General features: G+C 41.8%; 1 protein-coding gene across 1 annotated transcript; it reads right to left on the bottom strand.

Annotated features, from left to right (window-relative positions):
- Positions 1-16,954: 16,954 nt before the first annotated feature.
- LOC125097403 (60S ribosomal protein L30-like) lies at positions 16,955-17,305 on the bottom strand. The gene has a single exon (XM_047724941.1). The coding sequence runs from the start codon at positions 17,282-17,284 to the stop codon at positions 16,955-16,957; it is 330 nt and encodes a 109-aa protein (XP_047580897.1). The 5' UTR covers positions 17,285-17,305.
- Positions 17,306-18,307: the final 1,002 nt, after the last annotated feature.

Genomic DNA, 18,307 nt, shown 5'->3' with positions numbered 1-18,307 from the left:
GTTCTTCTTAGGAGCCTGCTTAACCAGGAAGGGCTCCCTATGGAAGAGATTACTAGAAGGTTTTGGGAAAGAAATGAGAGTAGTTGCCTTGGCCCAGGGTATGTTGAGGAGACAGAGGGGTGAGAGGCAGGGAGAAGGAATACAGAGAGCAGAGGGAAGATGGAGTCACTGCCGCATTGCTGGACCCTCGGTAGACTGAGCAAAGAGCAGCAAGAGTTACTCTCTCCGTAGAATTCCATGGTGGCCTGCACTGGGGGCTGGAGCCTCAACCGCTTCCCTTTGAGGCTCTCTGAGGCAAGAAGGCTGGGCTTCTTGGTTCCCTCCAGGAGCTCCCAACTGCTACAAAACCCCTGCCACCCCCCCCCCACACCCAAGGAACACCACACAAGCAATGCCAGCTCCCTCTTTATTGGGCACAGCACCTGGTAGCCTAGAGGCATACTTGTCAAGAGAGAAGTTTCCATTAGGAGAGGACAATTCTCGTTTCCTCACCAGTTCAGCTAGGAATTTCCTTTGAGGAAATGGTGGTACCTCAGGCACCACCAGGGGGCACTAGGGCCTCTAGGCACCAGGGGCCAAGGCACGTTAAATCCCAGAAGCTTGGAGACCCAGGTCCAGTCTCACAAACCCCACCCCCAACCCCTGCAGCAGCCCCTCCAGCAGGACCTTGGTGCAGAAGATCAGGGAGACTGTGCTGCTGACTTATCTAACGAGAAATGAGAGGACTGGGCCAAAGAGCCCTATTTCTGTCCAGCCCTACACTACCTGCCATAAAATTAAATGATCACAATGAGTACATTAATTACCTGACACAAACGCTTTAACATAACAAAATTATTAGCCGTTTTAGATTTAGTGTTTGTACAGTACTTTATATTTGCAGGGACGTCGCAATAACTTCCCCTGTTGAGGGCGCGTTTCGGGCCCGAATGACATCCTAAAGCGTTTCTTCTGGCCGGCCAGCTGTCTGGCCTCTGCCACAGCTGGTCCCCTGCCTTTCTTGCCTGCACTGACTGCTTCTCTTCCCCTCCAACAGCCACCTGGCAGTCCCTTGTGGCGACCCCCCCCATCTGTTCACCGAATCTCTTTTGTCTGAGAGCCGGGAGACCGTTTCTTCCCTTGTGCCCAGGTTCCCTACTTGACCCTGCATCAGAACTCAGGGGCCCAAGGGCAAGAGCCCTGGGCAGGGCTGGCCTTGGTGTCTGGCAAGTCTCTCTCTCACGCTGGCAGTGGTGGCAAGTATGGACACACGATGGCTTCCGCACACAGTAGGAACTCTGAGTCTGGGGCCTGACGCGGCTCAAACTCCACAGGAACCGATGGCTTGTCCTGTCCTGTCATCCATAGTGAGCTTACCGTACCCACACCAGAGCCAGCCCTAGGCCCTTGAAGGGGTATGGCGTTGAAGGGACTCGCCGCGGTGCAGATTCAGTTCCAGACTGGATGGGGTATTACAGGAAACTTCACTAGTAAAACTTGTTGCAGTTGGCTTGGGTGTGAAATCTGCTTCCCAGGGCAGAGAGATCAAAAGCCCAGTTGATGGATGTCTGTGTACCCAGCTCTCCTTGCTCGCTTTCATCTTCCTTCCAGAAAGAGGAGTAAACATTCAGCTCGCGAGCACTGCAGGTGTTCCCTTGAGGCGTGGAAAGGAATATCACTGAAAGCAGACAAGACCACCAATGAAGGTGTCCACAGGATATCGAGGGTCTCAAGAAGGAGCAAAACGAAGGACATTTGCAGCAGCAGTTCCAGAATTTCTGTGTAGGAAGGCCTTTGGGGTAGCAGCAATTTGACTGGAAGGCAGCTGGGGGACTATACTTGAAGCTGAATTTGTGTAGCTTATACGGTGCAGATCCATAATATTTCCTGATGCTTTTGGTCATACTTTACAAAAGTGGAGAGAACATCAATTATCTATATAAGGTTTATCTTGGTGCATATACAGCGGTTAAGGGCCGACCTCTGGATCTGTATTGCTTGGGTTCAAACTTCAGCTTCACCATAAATCATCGAGGTAACCTCAGACCAGGGCCTTAACTTCTCTGTGATCTAATTTCCTCATCTATAAAAGGTGGGTAACTATAGTGCCAACCTCACAGACTTGTGAGGATTAAATGAGTTAATCTGTATAAAGTGTTGAACATATAGTAAGTCCTCTTTGAGGGTTACTAGTTACTAGCTACTGTTACTTACAGTAGAGATTTGAGAGCGCCTAGGGGTGGCTGTGTGCCCAAACTGGGTGTTCGAAAGTCGTTTTCTAAGTCATTCAAAGTGAAGGGGAGTTGAGGAGAGGGACTCGCGATTTAGGCAGGAATGGTGTGTACGGTGGGGTGCTGAGTAGACTCCTGCTGAAGTCCAGACAATTCCATCTCTATAGGTGTCGTGGAAGGAAAAGGACTGGGTTCCAGGGCATTAAAGACCCACAACCTTACAGTGTACATTAAGGAGTGGGGACAGCCTGGAACCCCCTTTGACAAAAATAGATGTTACCCCTAAGAGTAGTGGGGGAAATGGCTCTTTTCTTGCCTTTGTGAGCACAGTCTAGGAAACCTATAGAAGGGGGTACAGAATGGGAGGAAAGAGGATACAGGCCCAGCCAGGGGAGCAGGTGGGGTGGGGTTGCAGAGACTGTCCCAGGCACAGGATATCTGTGCAGTGGGCAGGTGGCCCTGCACCGCTGCTCTGCCCCTGCCTTACTGTCCAGGCTTTAGAGGGAGAGTGGCTCTCATGGCTAATCACAGTGACCGGCTAATTAGCTGGCCTCCTCCTGCTTTCCCTGCTGCCTCCAGGATCTGGGCCTCTTAGAAACTCAAGGGGGATGAGGGAGCAGTGACCACTCCCGGGAAAGAGGACATCCTGGTTCTTGGCCCAGACCCAGAGTGGTAATGGGGTGGAGATGAGCTCAGTAAGTGAGAAAACCTCACCTTTGGCCGGGTCCTGGAGTTGGGAGGCTTGGGCACCTCATCCCACATCTCCCTCTAAAGTGTAACGGGGGCAGGGGGGTTGCTCTGACAAGCTTCCCCTAAAAGCCTCTTCCAGCAGCAAGCCTGTATGAGATTCTGTCTCAGTTTGTGGTCGGGGAAAGGAAAATGAGGGAGCAGACCTGAGTTCTACAGTCTTGTTAGGACACCGATAAGCTCGGGAACCTTAAAACTGAGATGACTAGGGCCAAATCCTGGTCCTGCCCCACACTCCAGACCCAGACCCATCCACCATACAAGTGGCCCAGATGTCCATGTGCTCTCTACTTGGTAGGTCACCTGGTCACCTGTCATGAAGGGAAACGATGTATCCCGATGGGGAGCAGGGAATTCAACAATATGGAAGATTAACAAAGGTTCTTTATATATATGCACAGTAGAATTTTTCATTGAAGTATGGTTGACATACAACATTCCATTAGTTTCAGGGGTACAACATAGGAATTGGACAAGTTTATACCTTATGCTATGTTCATCACAGGTGTAACTACCTCGTCACACGCTATTACAATACCATTGACTGATTTCCCCATGCTGTACCTTTAATTCCTGTGACTTAGTCACTCCATGTTTGGAAGCCTAGATCTCCCCCTTGCCTTCACCTATTTTGCCCATCACCCCCATCCTTCTCCCCTCGAGTAACCATCAGTTTGTGCTCTGTATGGGACTGTTTCTGCTTTTGTTTGTTGCTTTGTTTTGTTTTGTTTTAATTTAAATTCAATTAATTAACAGATAGTGTATTATTAGTTTCAGAGGTAGAGGTCAGTGATTCATCAGTGTTATATAATACCCAGTGCTCACTACATCACGTGCCCTCCTTAATGTCTATCACCCAGTTACCCCATCCCCTCAACTCCCTTCCCTCTGGCAACCCTCAGTTTGTTTCCTATGATTAAGAGTCTCTTATGATTTGTCTCCTTCTCTGATTTCATCTTCTTTTATTTTTCCCTCTCTTCCCCTATGATCCTCTGTTTTGTTTCGTAAATTCTACATATGAGGGGCACCTGGGTGGCTCAGTGGGTTAAGCCTCTGCCTTCGGCTCAGGTCATGATCTCAGGGTCCTGGAATCAAGCCCCTTATCCAGCTCTCTGCTCAGCAGGGAGCCTGCTTCCCCCGCTCTCTCTGCCTGCCTCTCTGCCTACTTGTGATCTCTCTCTCTGTCAAATAAATAAATAAAATCTTTAAAAAAAAGAAAGATTTTTTAAAAATTCCACATATGAGTGAGATCGTATAATTATCTTCCTCTGATTGACTTATTTCGCTTACAAATACACTCTAGTCTCACCCACGTTGTTGCAAATGGCAAGATTTCATTTATTTTTTTATGGCTGAGCAGTATTCCATTGTATAAGATATATACACCACATCTTTTTTATCCATTCATCTATCGATGAACATCTGGGCTCTTTCCATGGTTTGGCTATTGTGGACATTGCTGCTATAAACTTTGGGGTTGACAGAGGTTCTTAGGATGTGTTGCAGTTAATGTGCGCCCAGTTAAGGGATTTAATTATATTAACTAGTTTTAGCTAAATTTCTTCATGGAATGGACAGAGGTTTTAAAAAATTCCTACAAAGAAAACATGACTTTTAAATAATACCGAAAAATGCAAGCACAATCAATCACTTCTACTCCTATGGGAGCTCTTAGACAGATTATTAGATACAAACAATCATAAGCTAATCAGATCTGACAAGAAGTCAGCAAAAACGTTTTGAAATTATTCAGAAGAGTATTTGAAGTAAGGATTTACATACATTATAATGAATTCTGCCCTAAGTATATATTGTGTCTTGAGATATTAGCTGATGGTAGTAATTCAGAAATAAATATACATATATTGGGAGAGGGTGTGCTTTTTTTACTGATAAGTATGCATGGTCAAGAGACCATGGAGACCATTGGAGACCACTATTTCAGCTTATCTGTGGCTCAGGTTTTGTCAAAAATGATTGTTGTTTTCCAGAAAAGTGATAGGATAATACTTCACTTCTCTTAATTTATGGTATGTTATTTGGTGTGTGGACTGTCGTTTTCTATCTGTGAAACCTTGTACAAGTGTCTTAAAACTCTCTGAGCCTCGCTTTACTTATCTGTAAATTGTTATATGGTTGTTATAAGATTACAGAAAAATGTTCAAATGTCCACAATGTGGGCCCTTGATAAATGGCTGATGTCATTATAAAGGAGGGTATTGCTAAGTCAAATTAAGAGGTTTAATAAGTTAATAAAACAGACAATAGTTTGGTGCAACATATTTTTTTAAAGACTTTGTTTATTTGACAGAGAGATAGAGAGCACAAGTAGGTAGAGCAGGAGGAAGAGGGAGAAGCAGGCTTTCCACTGAGAAGGGAGCCAGATGCGGGACTCGATCCCAGGACTCTGGGATCATGACCTGAGCAGAAGGCAGCCACTTAACCAACTGAGCCACCCAGGTCCCCTGGTGCAACGTATTTTAAAGTACTTGGAGGTTCAAATTCACTTTGGGCTAAGGGCTAAGAATCCAGAGAGGAATTTGATAGAGACTCTATGGTCTAGAATTTGGAGCTGGCTTGTCCAATTACTACAGCAGCTTCCTGACTAGTGTCCCTAGCTTCCTTGTCCCCCACGGTTCCCTGGTTCCAGCCACTACCTCCCTGTGAGTGGCAGACCTGTCCGCATCACTTCCTTCATTTCCATGTGTAAAAACCTTCGATAACTTGTACGCTACACAATTCTCTGTTATAAACTGTTTTGAACTGTTCAGTAATCTCTCTTCAATTCAGACTTCTCTTCCCAGATAAAACTGTTGTAGTTAGGACTTAGAACTTATAAATAAGGAAAATAAGGTTGCCCCTGAGAGAATTTAACTTAATGGGCAGGTGATGAAAAGAACCCAAGGTCTCCTAGGCCCTTGGGAACAGTTACTTAATTACTAATCAGTGGTATGGACACATCTAAGGGAAGAAAGCTTCAATGTGGACTGCTTTACAACACAAAATAGAGGAAAGCTGCAGAGATAAATGTTAGCTGAATGCATCCAGCACTGACCATGGGATAAAGAAAGATACCGGAAACAGGAGAACCTGAACATTTCAGGCTTCAGGGCTAGTTATTTCCTCTGGCCAGGAGAAGTCCCCCTCCTTTCTATGTCTCCAGTAAAGGTACTCAGTATTCTTGTCGTCTTGGATCTCCTGAATGAAATAGTCCCCCTTTTAAATTACTAGATCTGGCGATCTCATCAGACTGCTTGTTTACTAATTCTGCTTTTCAGGTATTTACAGATTGAGATAGGGCACCTCTGTCAGGGTCTCAAGCACTCTGGTCAATTTATGTGAGTCTGACAATCTTAGTTTATGTGGATCTGATAAAGTAAAGATCTTAGTGAAAAAGATGAAACTTATGAGACAGGAGAAAATATAGCAGAATATTTTATTTATTTGTTTATTTGTTTATTATTTTAAAAGACTTTTAAAATTTGTTTATTTGACAGAGAGAAAGAGCACAAGCAGGGGGAGCAGCAGGCAAAGGGAGAGGGAGAAGCAGGCTCCCTGGTGAGCAGGGAGCCCAACACGGGGCTCAATTCCAGGACCCTGGGATCACGACCTGAGCCGAAGGCAGATGCTTAACAGACTGAGCCACCCAGGCACCCTGAATATATATATTTTTTAGTCACATGGTTGAAATGTTCCTTTTAAGTAAGACATACCATCTACAATCTATAAAGGAAAAGATCTAACTAGGTACAAGACTTAACTTCTATACAAAGAAAAACACTATCAACAAACTTGAAAGACATGATAGACTAGGATCACATATTGGCAAGTAACATAATAAAGGATTGATTGATTGATATATTGTGGGTATATGAAGATGAAGATATATTGTAGATACAATATATGAAGAAAACCTAATAATGAATAAAGGAAAGACTACCCAATAGAAGAACGGGCAGAGGATATGAATTAGAAAAGTTACAGAAAATATGTCTAATAATAATATGTCTCACAAACATTTGAGAATGGTTGAAGTTCAATACAATAAGTTCAAGACAATAGGACAGTTTGTCTCATTGATCAACTCTTCCTTTCACAAAAGGTTTCTCTATAGCATGTAGTGCTGTTTGATAGCATTTTACCCACAGTAGAATTTCATTCAAAATTCAAAATTCAAAATTTCATTCAAAAATTGAAATTCAAAATTTCATTCCTTCCAAATTTAATCAACTAAGTTTATGGAATGTCCTAAATCCTTTATTGTCATTTCCATAATCTTTTTTTTTAAAGATTTTATTTATTTACCTGATAGACAGAGATCACAAGTAGGCAGAGAGAGAGAGAGAGGAAGGGAAGCAGTCTCCCTGCCGAGCAGAGAGCCCGATGCGGGGCTTGATCCCAGGACTCTGGGATCATGACCCAAGCCAAAGGCAGAGGCTTTAACCCAGTGAGCCACCCAGGCGCCCCTCATTTCCACAATCTTCACAGCATCTTCACCAGGAGGAGATTCCATCTCAAGAAACCACTTTCTTTATTCGTCCATAAGATGTAACTCCTCTTCGGTTCAGGTTTTATCAAGAGATGGCAGCAATTCAGCCACATTTCAAGGCTCCCTTCTAATTCTGGTTCTCTTGCTCTTTCTACCACATCTGCAGCTACTTCTTCCACTAAAGTCTTGAACCCCTCAAAGTCATCCAGGAAGGTTGGAATCAACTTCCTCCAAATTCCTGTTAATGTTGCTATTCTGGCCTCTTCCCATGAATGACAAATGTTTTTAATGGCATCTAGAATAGTGAATCCTTTTGAGAAAGTTTTCAATGTAGTTTGCCCAGATTTTTCAGAGGAATCACTCTCTATGGCAGCTATAACCTTACAAAATGTATTTCTTAAATAATACGTTTGAAAGTTGAAATTACTCCTTGATCCTTGGGCAGCAGAATGGATGCTATGTTAGCAGGCATGAAAACAGCACTCATCTCATTGTCCATCTCCGTTAGAGCTCTTGGGTGACCAGGTGCACCATCAAGAGCAGCAATATTTGGAAAGGAATCTTTTTTCCTGAGTAGGATGTCTCAACAGTGGGCCTCAAATATTCAGTAAACCATGTTCTAAAGAGAACAGTAAATGAGCATTGGCTTCAACTTAAAATTTCCACCTGTATTAACCTCTAGCAAAAGCGTCCGCTTGTCCTTTGATGCTCTGATGCCAGGCATTGACTTCTCTCTAGCTATGAAAGTTTTAGATGACATCTTCTTCCAATATAAGTCTGTTTTGCTTATATTGAAAATCTGTTGTTTAGTGCAGCCGCCTTTGTGAATTCTCATAGCCAGATCTTCTGGAGAACTTGCTGCAGCTTCTACATTATCACTTGCTGCTTCACCTTGAACTTTTATGTTACAGGGGTGGCTTCTTTCCTCCAACTGCATGAACCCACCCCTCCTAGCTTCTGACTTTTCTTCTGCATCTTCCTCCCCTCTTTGTCCTTCACAGAATTGAAAAGAGTGAGAGCCTTGCTCTGGATTAAGTTTTGACTTAAAGGAGTGTTATGGTTGATTTGACCTCTCAAACTTTTTCCATATCAACCGTAAGGCTCTTGTTTTCTTTTCATTCATGTGTTCACCGGAGTGGCCCTTAAGATTTCATTCAGGAACTTTTCTTTTGCATTCACAACTTGGCTATTTGGCTTATGGGGCCTAGATTTTGACCTATTTAAGCTTTTGACATGCCTTCCTCACTATGCTTAATCATTTCTAGTTTTTTATTTAAAGTGAGGGATGTGCAGCTCTTCCTTTTACTCAAACACTTAGAGCCCACTGTAGGGTTATTAACTGGCCTAATTTCAATATTTTTGTGTCTCAGGGACTAGGAGAGGGAGAGAGACTAGGGGAACTGCCAGTTGGTGGAGCAGTTAGAACACATAAAACATTTATTGTTTAAGTTTGTCATCTTATATGGGCACAGTTCATGGCACCCCATAATAAATGTTCATGGTGTCCCAAATACAATAGTAACCTCCAAGATCACTGGCCACAGATCACCATAACAAATATAATAATAATGAAAAAGTGGGGAGGGTATGTGATATGGTGAGTGCTGTGAAGTGTGTGAGCCTGACGATTCACAGACCTTACCCCTGGGGCAAATAATACATTATATGTTAATAAAAATAATTAATAAAAAAAAATAATAATAATGAAAAAGGTTGAAATATTGCAAGAAATACCAAAATGAGGGGTGCCTCCGTGGCATAGTCGGTTAAGCATCTGACTCTTGGTTTCAGGTCAGGTTGTGATCTCCTGGTTGTGGGATCAGGCCCTACAATAGACTCCCTGCTCAGCATGAAGTCTGCTTGAGATTCTCTCTCCTGTCCCCTCTTGTCCCTCCTGCTCATGCTCTCTGTCTCTCAAATAAAATAAAATAAACCTTTAAAAAAACTTACCAAAATGTGACACAGAGCACAAAATGAACAAATGCTGTTGGAAAAATGGTGCCAATAGACTTGCTCAATGCAGGGTCGCCACAATTTATAAAAAACTATGAAATGTAATAAAGCAAAGCACAATAAAACAGGATATGCCTTATTTGAAAAACAACTTGACTAAGAATAAAATTCATGGCTTGCATTTGCTTCCCCTCACACCCTTGAAGTCATGCTCCATTGTTTTTCTACTTTTAGTCCAGCATTTTCATTCATCTCTTGGTTGGCTTGATTTCATCTGAAGTTGTTGTTTTTTTTTTTCAGAAAGGATTGTATGTTATTTACTCCCCAAGTTCTTGCTTGTTTGAGAATGTGTCTTATTGGCTTATTGACTTAAATGACAACCTGACCAGATATTATATTCTTGGGCTCACTTTATTGCCCTAGAAACTTTGCAGCCACCGAATGCCACTATGGAGAAGTCTGAGACCAACCTGATTCTTCCTTCTTATAAGTGATCTGCTTTTTCTGCCTGTATAGCTAAAGAATTCCTCCTTTATTCTGAAAGATGAAGAACTTAATAAAGATATATCTTGGTTTCAATTGTTCTTTGTTGGTTTTCTTACGACACAGTGTGTCCTTTTCATGTGTAGACTCAGTACTCCTCAGATCTTCACATCAGGAAAAATTTCTCTTGTTATAGATGAAAACACCTTTTCTTTTTAATTTGTCACGTTCTTGCACCCAGTTTTACGTCTTCAAAGCATGTGTCACTACTTGAAAGTATCTTATTTGTTTAATAGTTTAATGTCTTTCTAACCCTTGGAATGTAAATTCCATGAGAAAAGGAATTTTATCTCTCCGTTGTAATTTCTGTATCTCCCATATCATGAACAGTGCCAAGGAAGACCATTGCTGTTTCAATAAATATTTATTTCCAATTTTATAAATTATGCAGTGAACATTCTCAGCATACATCTTTTTGAACCATTTAAATGATCTCTTTAGAGTAAATTTCTGGAAGTGGGATTACTGTACCAAGAGGTACACACATTTCATATTATGGTCCCCATTGCCAAATTGTTTCCAGAAAGATTCTTCAAATTTATGCTAAAGTGCAGTTGACTGCCCATTTTCCTTACCTCCACAGAATGTAGTCAATCTTTCTAATCTTTGCCAACCTATGGGTAAAATGTAATAGCTTATTGTTTTACTCATATTTTCTTTAGGTTCTTAGACACTTGTAGATCTTAGACTGTGCATTTTCTATTTATGCAGCTTGACCTTTTGCTAGTGGGTTGTTAATATTTTCTTGTTGATTTATAAGAGCTAGTTAGATATATGTTATTAACTCTTTTTAATTAAGTATGATAAATATTTTCACTATTTGCTATTTGTCTTCCAGTCTTATTTATGGCCTTTCTCACCATGCAGAATGTTAACACTGGTATGGGATTACTAGTTTCTCTTTATGGTTTCTAACTTTTGGGACATGTTTTGAAAGCTTACTTCAACTCCAAGGTTATACAACTATTTCCCTGTGTTTTCTTCAAGTATTTTTATGGTTTCATTCCCCACCCCCCACACGCTTTGGGTCGAAGGAGTGAGGTAGGGATAAAGCTGTATTTTTTTCCTAAAAGATTAGCCAGTTATTCCAAAGTCATTTACTGAATTATTCAACATACATCCACTGATTAGCATTGATTGACTAACATCCCTGTGTTTTGTTCAAGTATTTTTATGGTTTCATTCCCCACCCCCCACATGCTTTGGGTCGAAGGAGTGAGGTAGGGATAAAGCTGTATTTTTTTCCTAAAAGACTGGCCAGTTATTCCAAAGTCATTTACTGAATTATTCAACATACATCCACTGATTAGCATTGATTGACTATCATGTGCCAGACACTACGTCCTTTACATGCATAATCTAGTTTAATCCACACATCAAGAGATGACAAAATCAGATTTGCATTTAAAAAATAAAATAAAAGTTTTTGGATGCCTGGGTGGCTCAGTCGGTTAAGTGTCTGCCTTCAGCTCGGGTCATGATCTCAGGGTTTAGGGATTGAGTCCCGAATCAGGCTCCCTGCTCGGCAGAAAACCTGCTTCTCCTTCTGCTTATTGCTCCCTCTGCCTTATTCTCTCTCTGATAAACAAGTAAATACAATCTTTAAAAAAAAAAAAAGGAATGAATCTTTGTTTCCAAAGAAAATAGACTGGAGGGAAAAAAGGGATTTCAACGTGACCAGTTATTTAAGTGATCCAGGCAAGAGACCCCTTTGCTGTTGTATATTCTAGCACTTATTGGTCATGGCATGTGATAATGACTTGGACCAGAGAGGTGGTGGTAGGGATGGAGAAAAATGGACAAACTTTGAGAAATAGGTTTTTTTTTTAAAGATTTTATTTATTTATTTGACAGACAGAGATCACAAGTAGGCAGAGAGGCAGACAGAGAGAGAGGGGGAAGCAGGCTCTCCACCGAGCAGAGAGCCCGATGCGGGGCTCGATCCCAGGACCCTGAGATCATGACCTGAGCTGAAGGCAGAGGCTTAACCCACTGAGCCACCCAGGCACCCCTTGAGAAATAGTTTGGAAATTGAATTAACAGATCTTACTTAAATATGGGAGAAGTAAGAGAGGGAGATGTCAAAGGTGACTCAGGTTTATGGAAAGAATATCTTTAATGGAAAAGTGATGAGTTTACTTTTGAACACACTGAGTTGAAGATACCTTGGAAGTATTCATCTGAGGATGTCAGGTAAGCAGTTAGTTACATCAATCTGGAGCTTAAACAACAATTCTGAATTCGGGTATGAATTTGAAGAGCATAAGCATACTGATAGTAGTATTGAACCCATTGGAAGAGCTGATTACTTAAGGAGAAGGTATTGAATGAAAAGAGAAAAGCACCTAGGACAGGTCCCTGAAACACTCCGGCATTTAAACATTTAGTAATAGAGGAGGGAGAAAGGAGTAAAAATGTCTGTGAAAGGCTGCTGGACAAGCAAGAGAAACCAGGAGAGTGTGGTGTCTTAGAAGACAAGGAAAGAATGCATTCAAGGAGAGAGTTCAGGGTAATTCTAAGAGCTAGTGAAATGATAGACCATGAATGCTAAGCTAGATAAATAGAGAAGTAAAGATAGGAAGGGGGTGATAGAAAGGAAGTGAAGTGATCGATAATCTTTTCGAACAGAGGGAAGGGCATTTGCCATCAGGCTGGTGTAATAACTGAACTGAAAGTGGACTATCAGAATTAGTGATTTTAGGGGAGAGGGGAAAAGAATTAGTGGTTTTAGAAATAAAGAAAATAGGGGCGCCTGGGTGGCTCAGTGGGTTGAAGCCTCTGCCTCCGGCTCAGGTCGTGATCTCAGGGTCCTGGGATAGAGCCCCGAGTCAGGCTTTCTGCTCGGCGGGGAGGCTGCTTCCCTTCCTCTCTCTCTGCCTGCTTCTCTGCCTGCTTGTAATCTCTGTCTGTCAAAGGAATGGATAGAATCTTTAAAAAAAAAAAAAAGAAAGAAGGAAAGAAAGAAGGAAAGAAAGAAGGAAGGAAAGAAAGAAAGAAAGAAAGAAAGAAAGAAAGAAAGAAAGAAAGAAAGAAAGGAAATAGAGGGGTTTTAGGTGATGAGTGATTGTGGGGGTTAGGTGGCCAAATAGTATTGGAGGAGGACTTCGGCGATTAGGTGGGTCTTTCATGAGGACTCGAACTCACTTAGGATGACGGCAGGACTTGCAATACCAGAGAACACAGTAACCAAGTGCCAGTGTCTTCTGTGAACAATGAGTCCACACAGGGCAGGTGGATTACAGTGACTAATCAGGGAGAGGGTGGCAGGGGTTTTTACAAAAGGGTGGGGGAGCAGTGGACTCTGACTAGCACCGGGGAGTATCCTGGTCTCCTGACACTAAATAGATGTGAAAAATATGAACAGACCTCACTGGAGAGAGCAGCCTGGGAAGTGGCCTAGAGAAGTCTAGGTTGAAATAAATACCGAAGTGGAAAGAACATTCCGGGAAATGATTGAATGTGTAGAGGAGTTGAAATTCCAGAAGGTAAATGGAGGGTTTGTGTAGGGAAGGAGGAGAGGGATTACACTAGGCTTAAGGAAGTGTAGAACATTTTAGGAATGACAGTTCCATAGAGGACAAATTTGGGAAGAGAGCAGGTAATTCTGTTTGGAGCTTTGACCTATGGAAAGTGGAATGAAGCTTGGTGATTTAGTCACAGCTGACTCCTGGAGAACAGTGGACACAAAAGTTTAGTAAAAGTCAACTGTGGTCTGGAAGGTCCTGCAAGTATTTATTCTCATGCAGAAGTGTGATTAGTCTCAGGAGATGCAGCGGAGGACAGTAGTGGGAGCTAAGAAGCTTGAAGTTCAAGGTTCTTTGAGGGGAGGAATGAACAGTTGTCCTAAGACTGTTCTTAGGTGTAGCATCAACTGGGGTCCTCTTTAAACAGAGGTTGGAGGTCTTGATACTTATAGCTTCAGGTGGGAGTGGGGAAACAGGGACTTAGTAGTGACCCGGGAAACGAATCTAGAGCTGTAAATGCAGATACAGTTTAGAACTTCCTCTGGAGAACAAATTTTGATTTTCACTCTTCCAGCATAGAAATGATTCCAGAACTATGATCTCAGAGTATTTTCATCCATTATTACAAGCTCAAATTTGAAATGATTTGGGCCATTTCCCCCAAGTTTCCTTCTTATTTTAGCAAAGTATGTATTTGCTTAATTCATAATTTACGTAATTGTTGGTAAGTTAAATTTTCCAACACAAGAGATATCATGGTTTCTGGTTGGTATAACTATAGAATTCAGGAGTCTTAACAAAACTTAAAGGTGTCCCATTTCAGGGGGTAAAGTATAAATCTTAGTTTTTAACTTTTTCTTTTCCTGCCAATGCCTTTATAGAATCGGTAGAAAATGCTTTAACAGGGGCGCCTGGGTGGCTCAGTGGTTTAAGCCGCTGCCTTCGCCTCAGGTCATGATCTCGGGGTCCTGGGATCGAGTCCCGCGATCGAGTCCCGCATCGGGCTCTCTGCTCAGCGGGGAGCCTGCTTCCCTTCCTCTCTCTCTGCCTGCCTCTCTGCCTGCTTGTGATCTCTGTCTGTCAAATAAATAAATAAAGTCTTTTAAAAAAAAATGCTTTAACAGAACTAGGCCAATGTCATACACAGGGCCCCTCCCTCCCTCCCCTCACTCAGCTCCTTGGGACCTCTAGTTGCGCTAAACTTCTGGAGATGCTTTGTGTTTTTAGCTCTCACTTGGATATGGATAGATTCTGTTTTTTCACTGTGGAAGCTCATTGTTTTTTACTCATATAAAATCACTTCTTAGATGCATATTTTTCCACATTTTAACAGCTCAGAAAATTGAGATGTTTCTTATAATCCAAACTGTCTTTGATTTGATGATCCCTCCCCTCCCACAGCCTAACATAATTCCTGACACACAGGAAGAGCTGAACAAATGTTTGTTTATTGATTGACTAATATGTAAATTAAGAAGAGGCCATACAAGTTGAATTATTTCTTAAATACCAATTTTAACTTGACCTCCAGCATTTATTCAAACTTTTAAGTTTCATGAGTCTTTTTATTCAAGAGAATGTTAGGTTGTTACAAAAATAGAGGAAAGGAATAAAGAAAAGCATAATAATTTGTCTGCCTTTATAATGATTTTAAAAAGGATTTAATATTTACAAGGCATTCCTTAACAATACCTAACCTTACTTTTGTGTAGAATTTGTCACCAAACAACAGTAACAAAAACAACCAACCATACGATATATATAGAAAAAAAGTGACTATTAGAATAATAGAGGGATGCCTGGCTGTCTCAGTCTGTAGAGCATGTGACTCTTGATCTTGGGGTCATAAATTTGAACCCCACATTGGGCCTAGAGATAACTTTAAAAAAAAAGACCACTCACTTTATGGGGTACCTGGCTGCCTCAGCTGTGGGAACATGCAACACTTGATCTTGGGGTTGTAAGTTCGAGCCCCACATTGGCTGTAGAGATTACTTAAATAAATAAACTTTAAAAAATGGATAATAGAGGGGCACCTGGGTGGCTCAGCGGGTTAAGCCACTGCCTTCGGCTCAGGTCATGATCTCGGGGTCCTGGGATCGAGCCCCGCGTCGGGCTCTCTGCTCAGAAGCCTGCTTCTTCCTCTCTCTCTGCCTGCCTCTCTGCCTACTTGTGATCTCTCTCTGTCAAATGAATAAATAAAATCTTAAAAAAAATGGATAATAGAGAAATTTATCTAAATTCTATCTAAGTTCTTTTTATCTTTTTTTTAAATTTAGATTTACCTAAATTTATCTAAATTGGTTTCTTGGTTTATAGTACTTGTTCTTCACACCAGGCTGGGTTGTCCCACGGAAAGACAGATGTATCAAAAGCATTCTTAAATGAAGTGCACTTGTGCAAAGTGCTTCTTAAAACTGATAGCCTTAAAGTGAAATTCTCACTGCTTATGTGCATTCATCTCTTTCTAGTCTTCAGAAGAAGGGGAAAAGGGAAAAGATGCAGCACCGCTGAAATATAATTGCTTAGTAGGCACCATTCAATAAGGGAGGCAGTAAAAAGTGAAACTCCTATTATTACATAGTAAAGAGCACCTTATTTAGCTCTTGGGAAAGATTGAAGGATATTTACAGGTAAAATGCAATTTTTCACTCACTTTGTAGGTATGATCACAAGTGTCAACTCGTTTTCTGACTTAGAACCTTTAAGTCATCCTCATGAAATGTTTATATTCCTTTGTCTTACCTTCTCTGCTCATACCGCGGTGGTGTCACTCCACTGCTTTGCTGTGATTTGACTTTGGGAGTAATTTTCACTCCTACACATATATTTCCAGGCTCTCCTTAGGTTATCCCTTTCTTGCTTTGGCTTTCATTGCAATGATATGTTCTCTGACATCCATTTTAGCCAAGATTAACTTCCTTTTGCCCCTGAATATTTTATTTTTCTCTACCTACAAGCTGGTTTTGAAGTCAGGTGTGTCCCAGGGTACAGGTGTCTATTTTTCATCTCACTAAAGTTACTTCCTGGAATTGCTTCTTTCTTGGAAAAAAAAAAAAAGGGTGGGGTGGTTTTCAGCAAAGCTCAGGACTCCAAAAAATTAGTGAGCACTAACTTTGCAAGTTTTAGTGAAGAATGTTGGTAGTAGTGGTTGCCTTCTTTTATGGGGAAGTCATCATATTGATGCTTATTTCTGCCTTCCCACTCAAAATGCCTACAAGTTATCAGAGAAGGGACCTCTCGTGACCTCCAGTTATTTCCCCCTTTGACTTTTTTTCAATTACTTTTTTTTTAAAGACTTTATTTATTTATTTGACAGAGAGAGATCACAAGCAGGCAGAGAGGCAGGCAGAGGGAGAGAGAGAGAGAGGGAAGCAGGCTCCCCGCCGAGCAGAGAGCCCGATGCGGGGCTTGATCCCAGGACCCCGAGATCATGACCTGAGCCGAAGGCAGCGGCTTAACCCACTGAGCCACCCAGGCGCCCCTCAATTACTTTTTTATAGTTTGTTAGTTCTGCTTTCTAGCTATGTTTTACTTTTTTTTTTTTTTTAAACAAGCTCTGGCCAGTTTCTTAAAGATGAATTTTGCATATTTTGCTTTTCACCAATCTGTTTTGGCATGCTTCTAATAATATCAGGATCACCTGGATCAACGATAGCCAGTGTGCATACCCCACAGTATTTCCCACATTCTAAACCCAATTCAGTAGTATTGCCACTGTACTGATGGACACCAGTTTTGGCCAAAATGGCATAGTACTCTATTTCAGATTTCCTCAAGGCGGGACAGTAGTTGGCAAGGACGATCAGTTTCACTTTGCTGTGTCTGATAATTTTCAGAGTCTGCTTGTACCCAAGCACATACTTTCCACTTTCCATAATGAGTTGGAGCCCACAGTAAAGAGACTCCAGTACCTTTTTTGTCTTCTTTGCAACCACCGTCTTCCTGCCTTAGGTGTGGGCAGACCCCAACCAAGAACAGCCACCAAGATGGCTGGGAGCAAGAAAAAGGTGCTATGTTCTACTTTTTAAGCTACATTTTAGCTAACTTTCTGAGTGGGCTATTTAATCTAAGCTTCAATTAGTTTATCTGTAAAATATGGATGAAAATGCCCACCTATCAGCAGTTTTTGTGACACTGCTCATCCAGAAGCGGCTAGCTCATTCATTTCATAGCTCTTTATAAAATCTCATTCAAGGGGCACCTGGGTGGCTCAGTGGGTTACGCCTTTGTCTTTGGCTCAGGTCATGATCCCAGGGTCCTGGGATTGAGCCCCACATTGGGCTCTCTGCTCAGTGGGGAGCCTACTTCCCCATCTCTCTCTGCCTGACTCTCTGCCTCCTTGTGATCTCTCTCTCTCTGTCAAATAAATAAAATAAAATAAGAAACCTCATTCAGTTCAGTACATTCCTTCACTGTCTGCAACTTGAAATCACTCTAATTTCTTGCTATGCTCTTGTCCTAAATGTTCTTCCCCTTAACTCACTATTCTCACAAATTCGTGTGGTCTTCTGGTTGGCTGGTCATATAATTTATTTGGACACTTTTTTTTCTTTAAACTAAGCTCTATGCCCAACATGGGTCTTAAACTCAAGACCCTGAGATCAAGAGTTGCATGCTCTACCAACTGAGCCAGCTGGGCACCCCTAATTTATTTGGACACCTGTAAGCATACAAGGGGACAGCACCATCAATTATTATGCTAGGATAACAGATGTAAACTGGGATTGTCCTAAGCAAATTAGAATGTATCCCATCCATTAGCCCTCTCCTGGCTAAAGCAGACTACTTCCTACTCTGGGAATTATCTTCTTCACGTTTCCATTTCAGGACTCCACTGCTTTATTGACCTTCTGTATAAATCCTTCCCTCTGTCACTATGACTATCAATACCTATGCTC

Source organism: Lutra lutra, chromosome 4 (genome assembly GCF_902655055.1).
Source record: "Lutra lutra chromosome 4, mLutLut1.2, whole genome shotgun sequence".
Taxonomy (NCBI): Eukaryota; Metazoa; Chordata; class Mammalia; order Carnivora; family Mustelidae; genus Lutra; species Lutra lutra.
The sequence above is the reverse complement of the archived record's forward strand: the minus strand, read 5'-3'. Positions and strand labels throughout refer to the sequence as shown.

Excerpts from the sequence above, each read along its gene's own strand:
- LOC125097403 (XM_047724941.1), bottom strand. The coding sequence starts at position 17,284 with ATGGAAAGTGGAAAGTATGTGCTTGGGTACAAGCAGACTCTGAAAATT.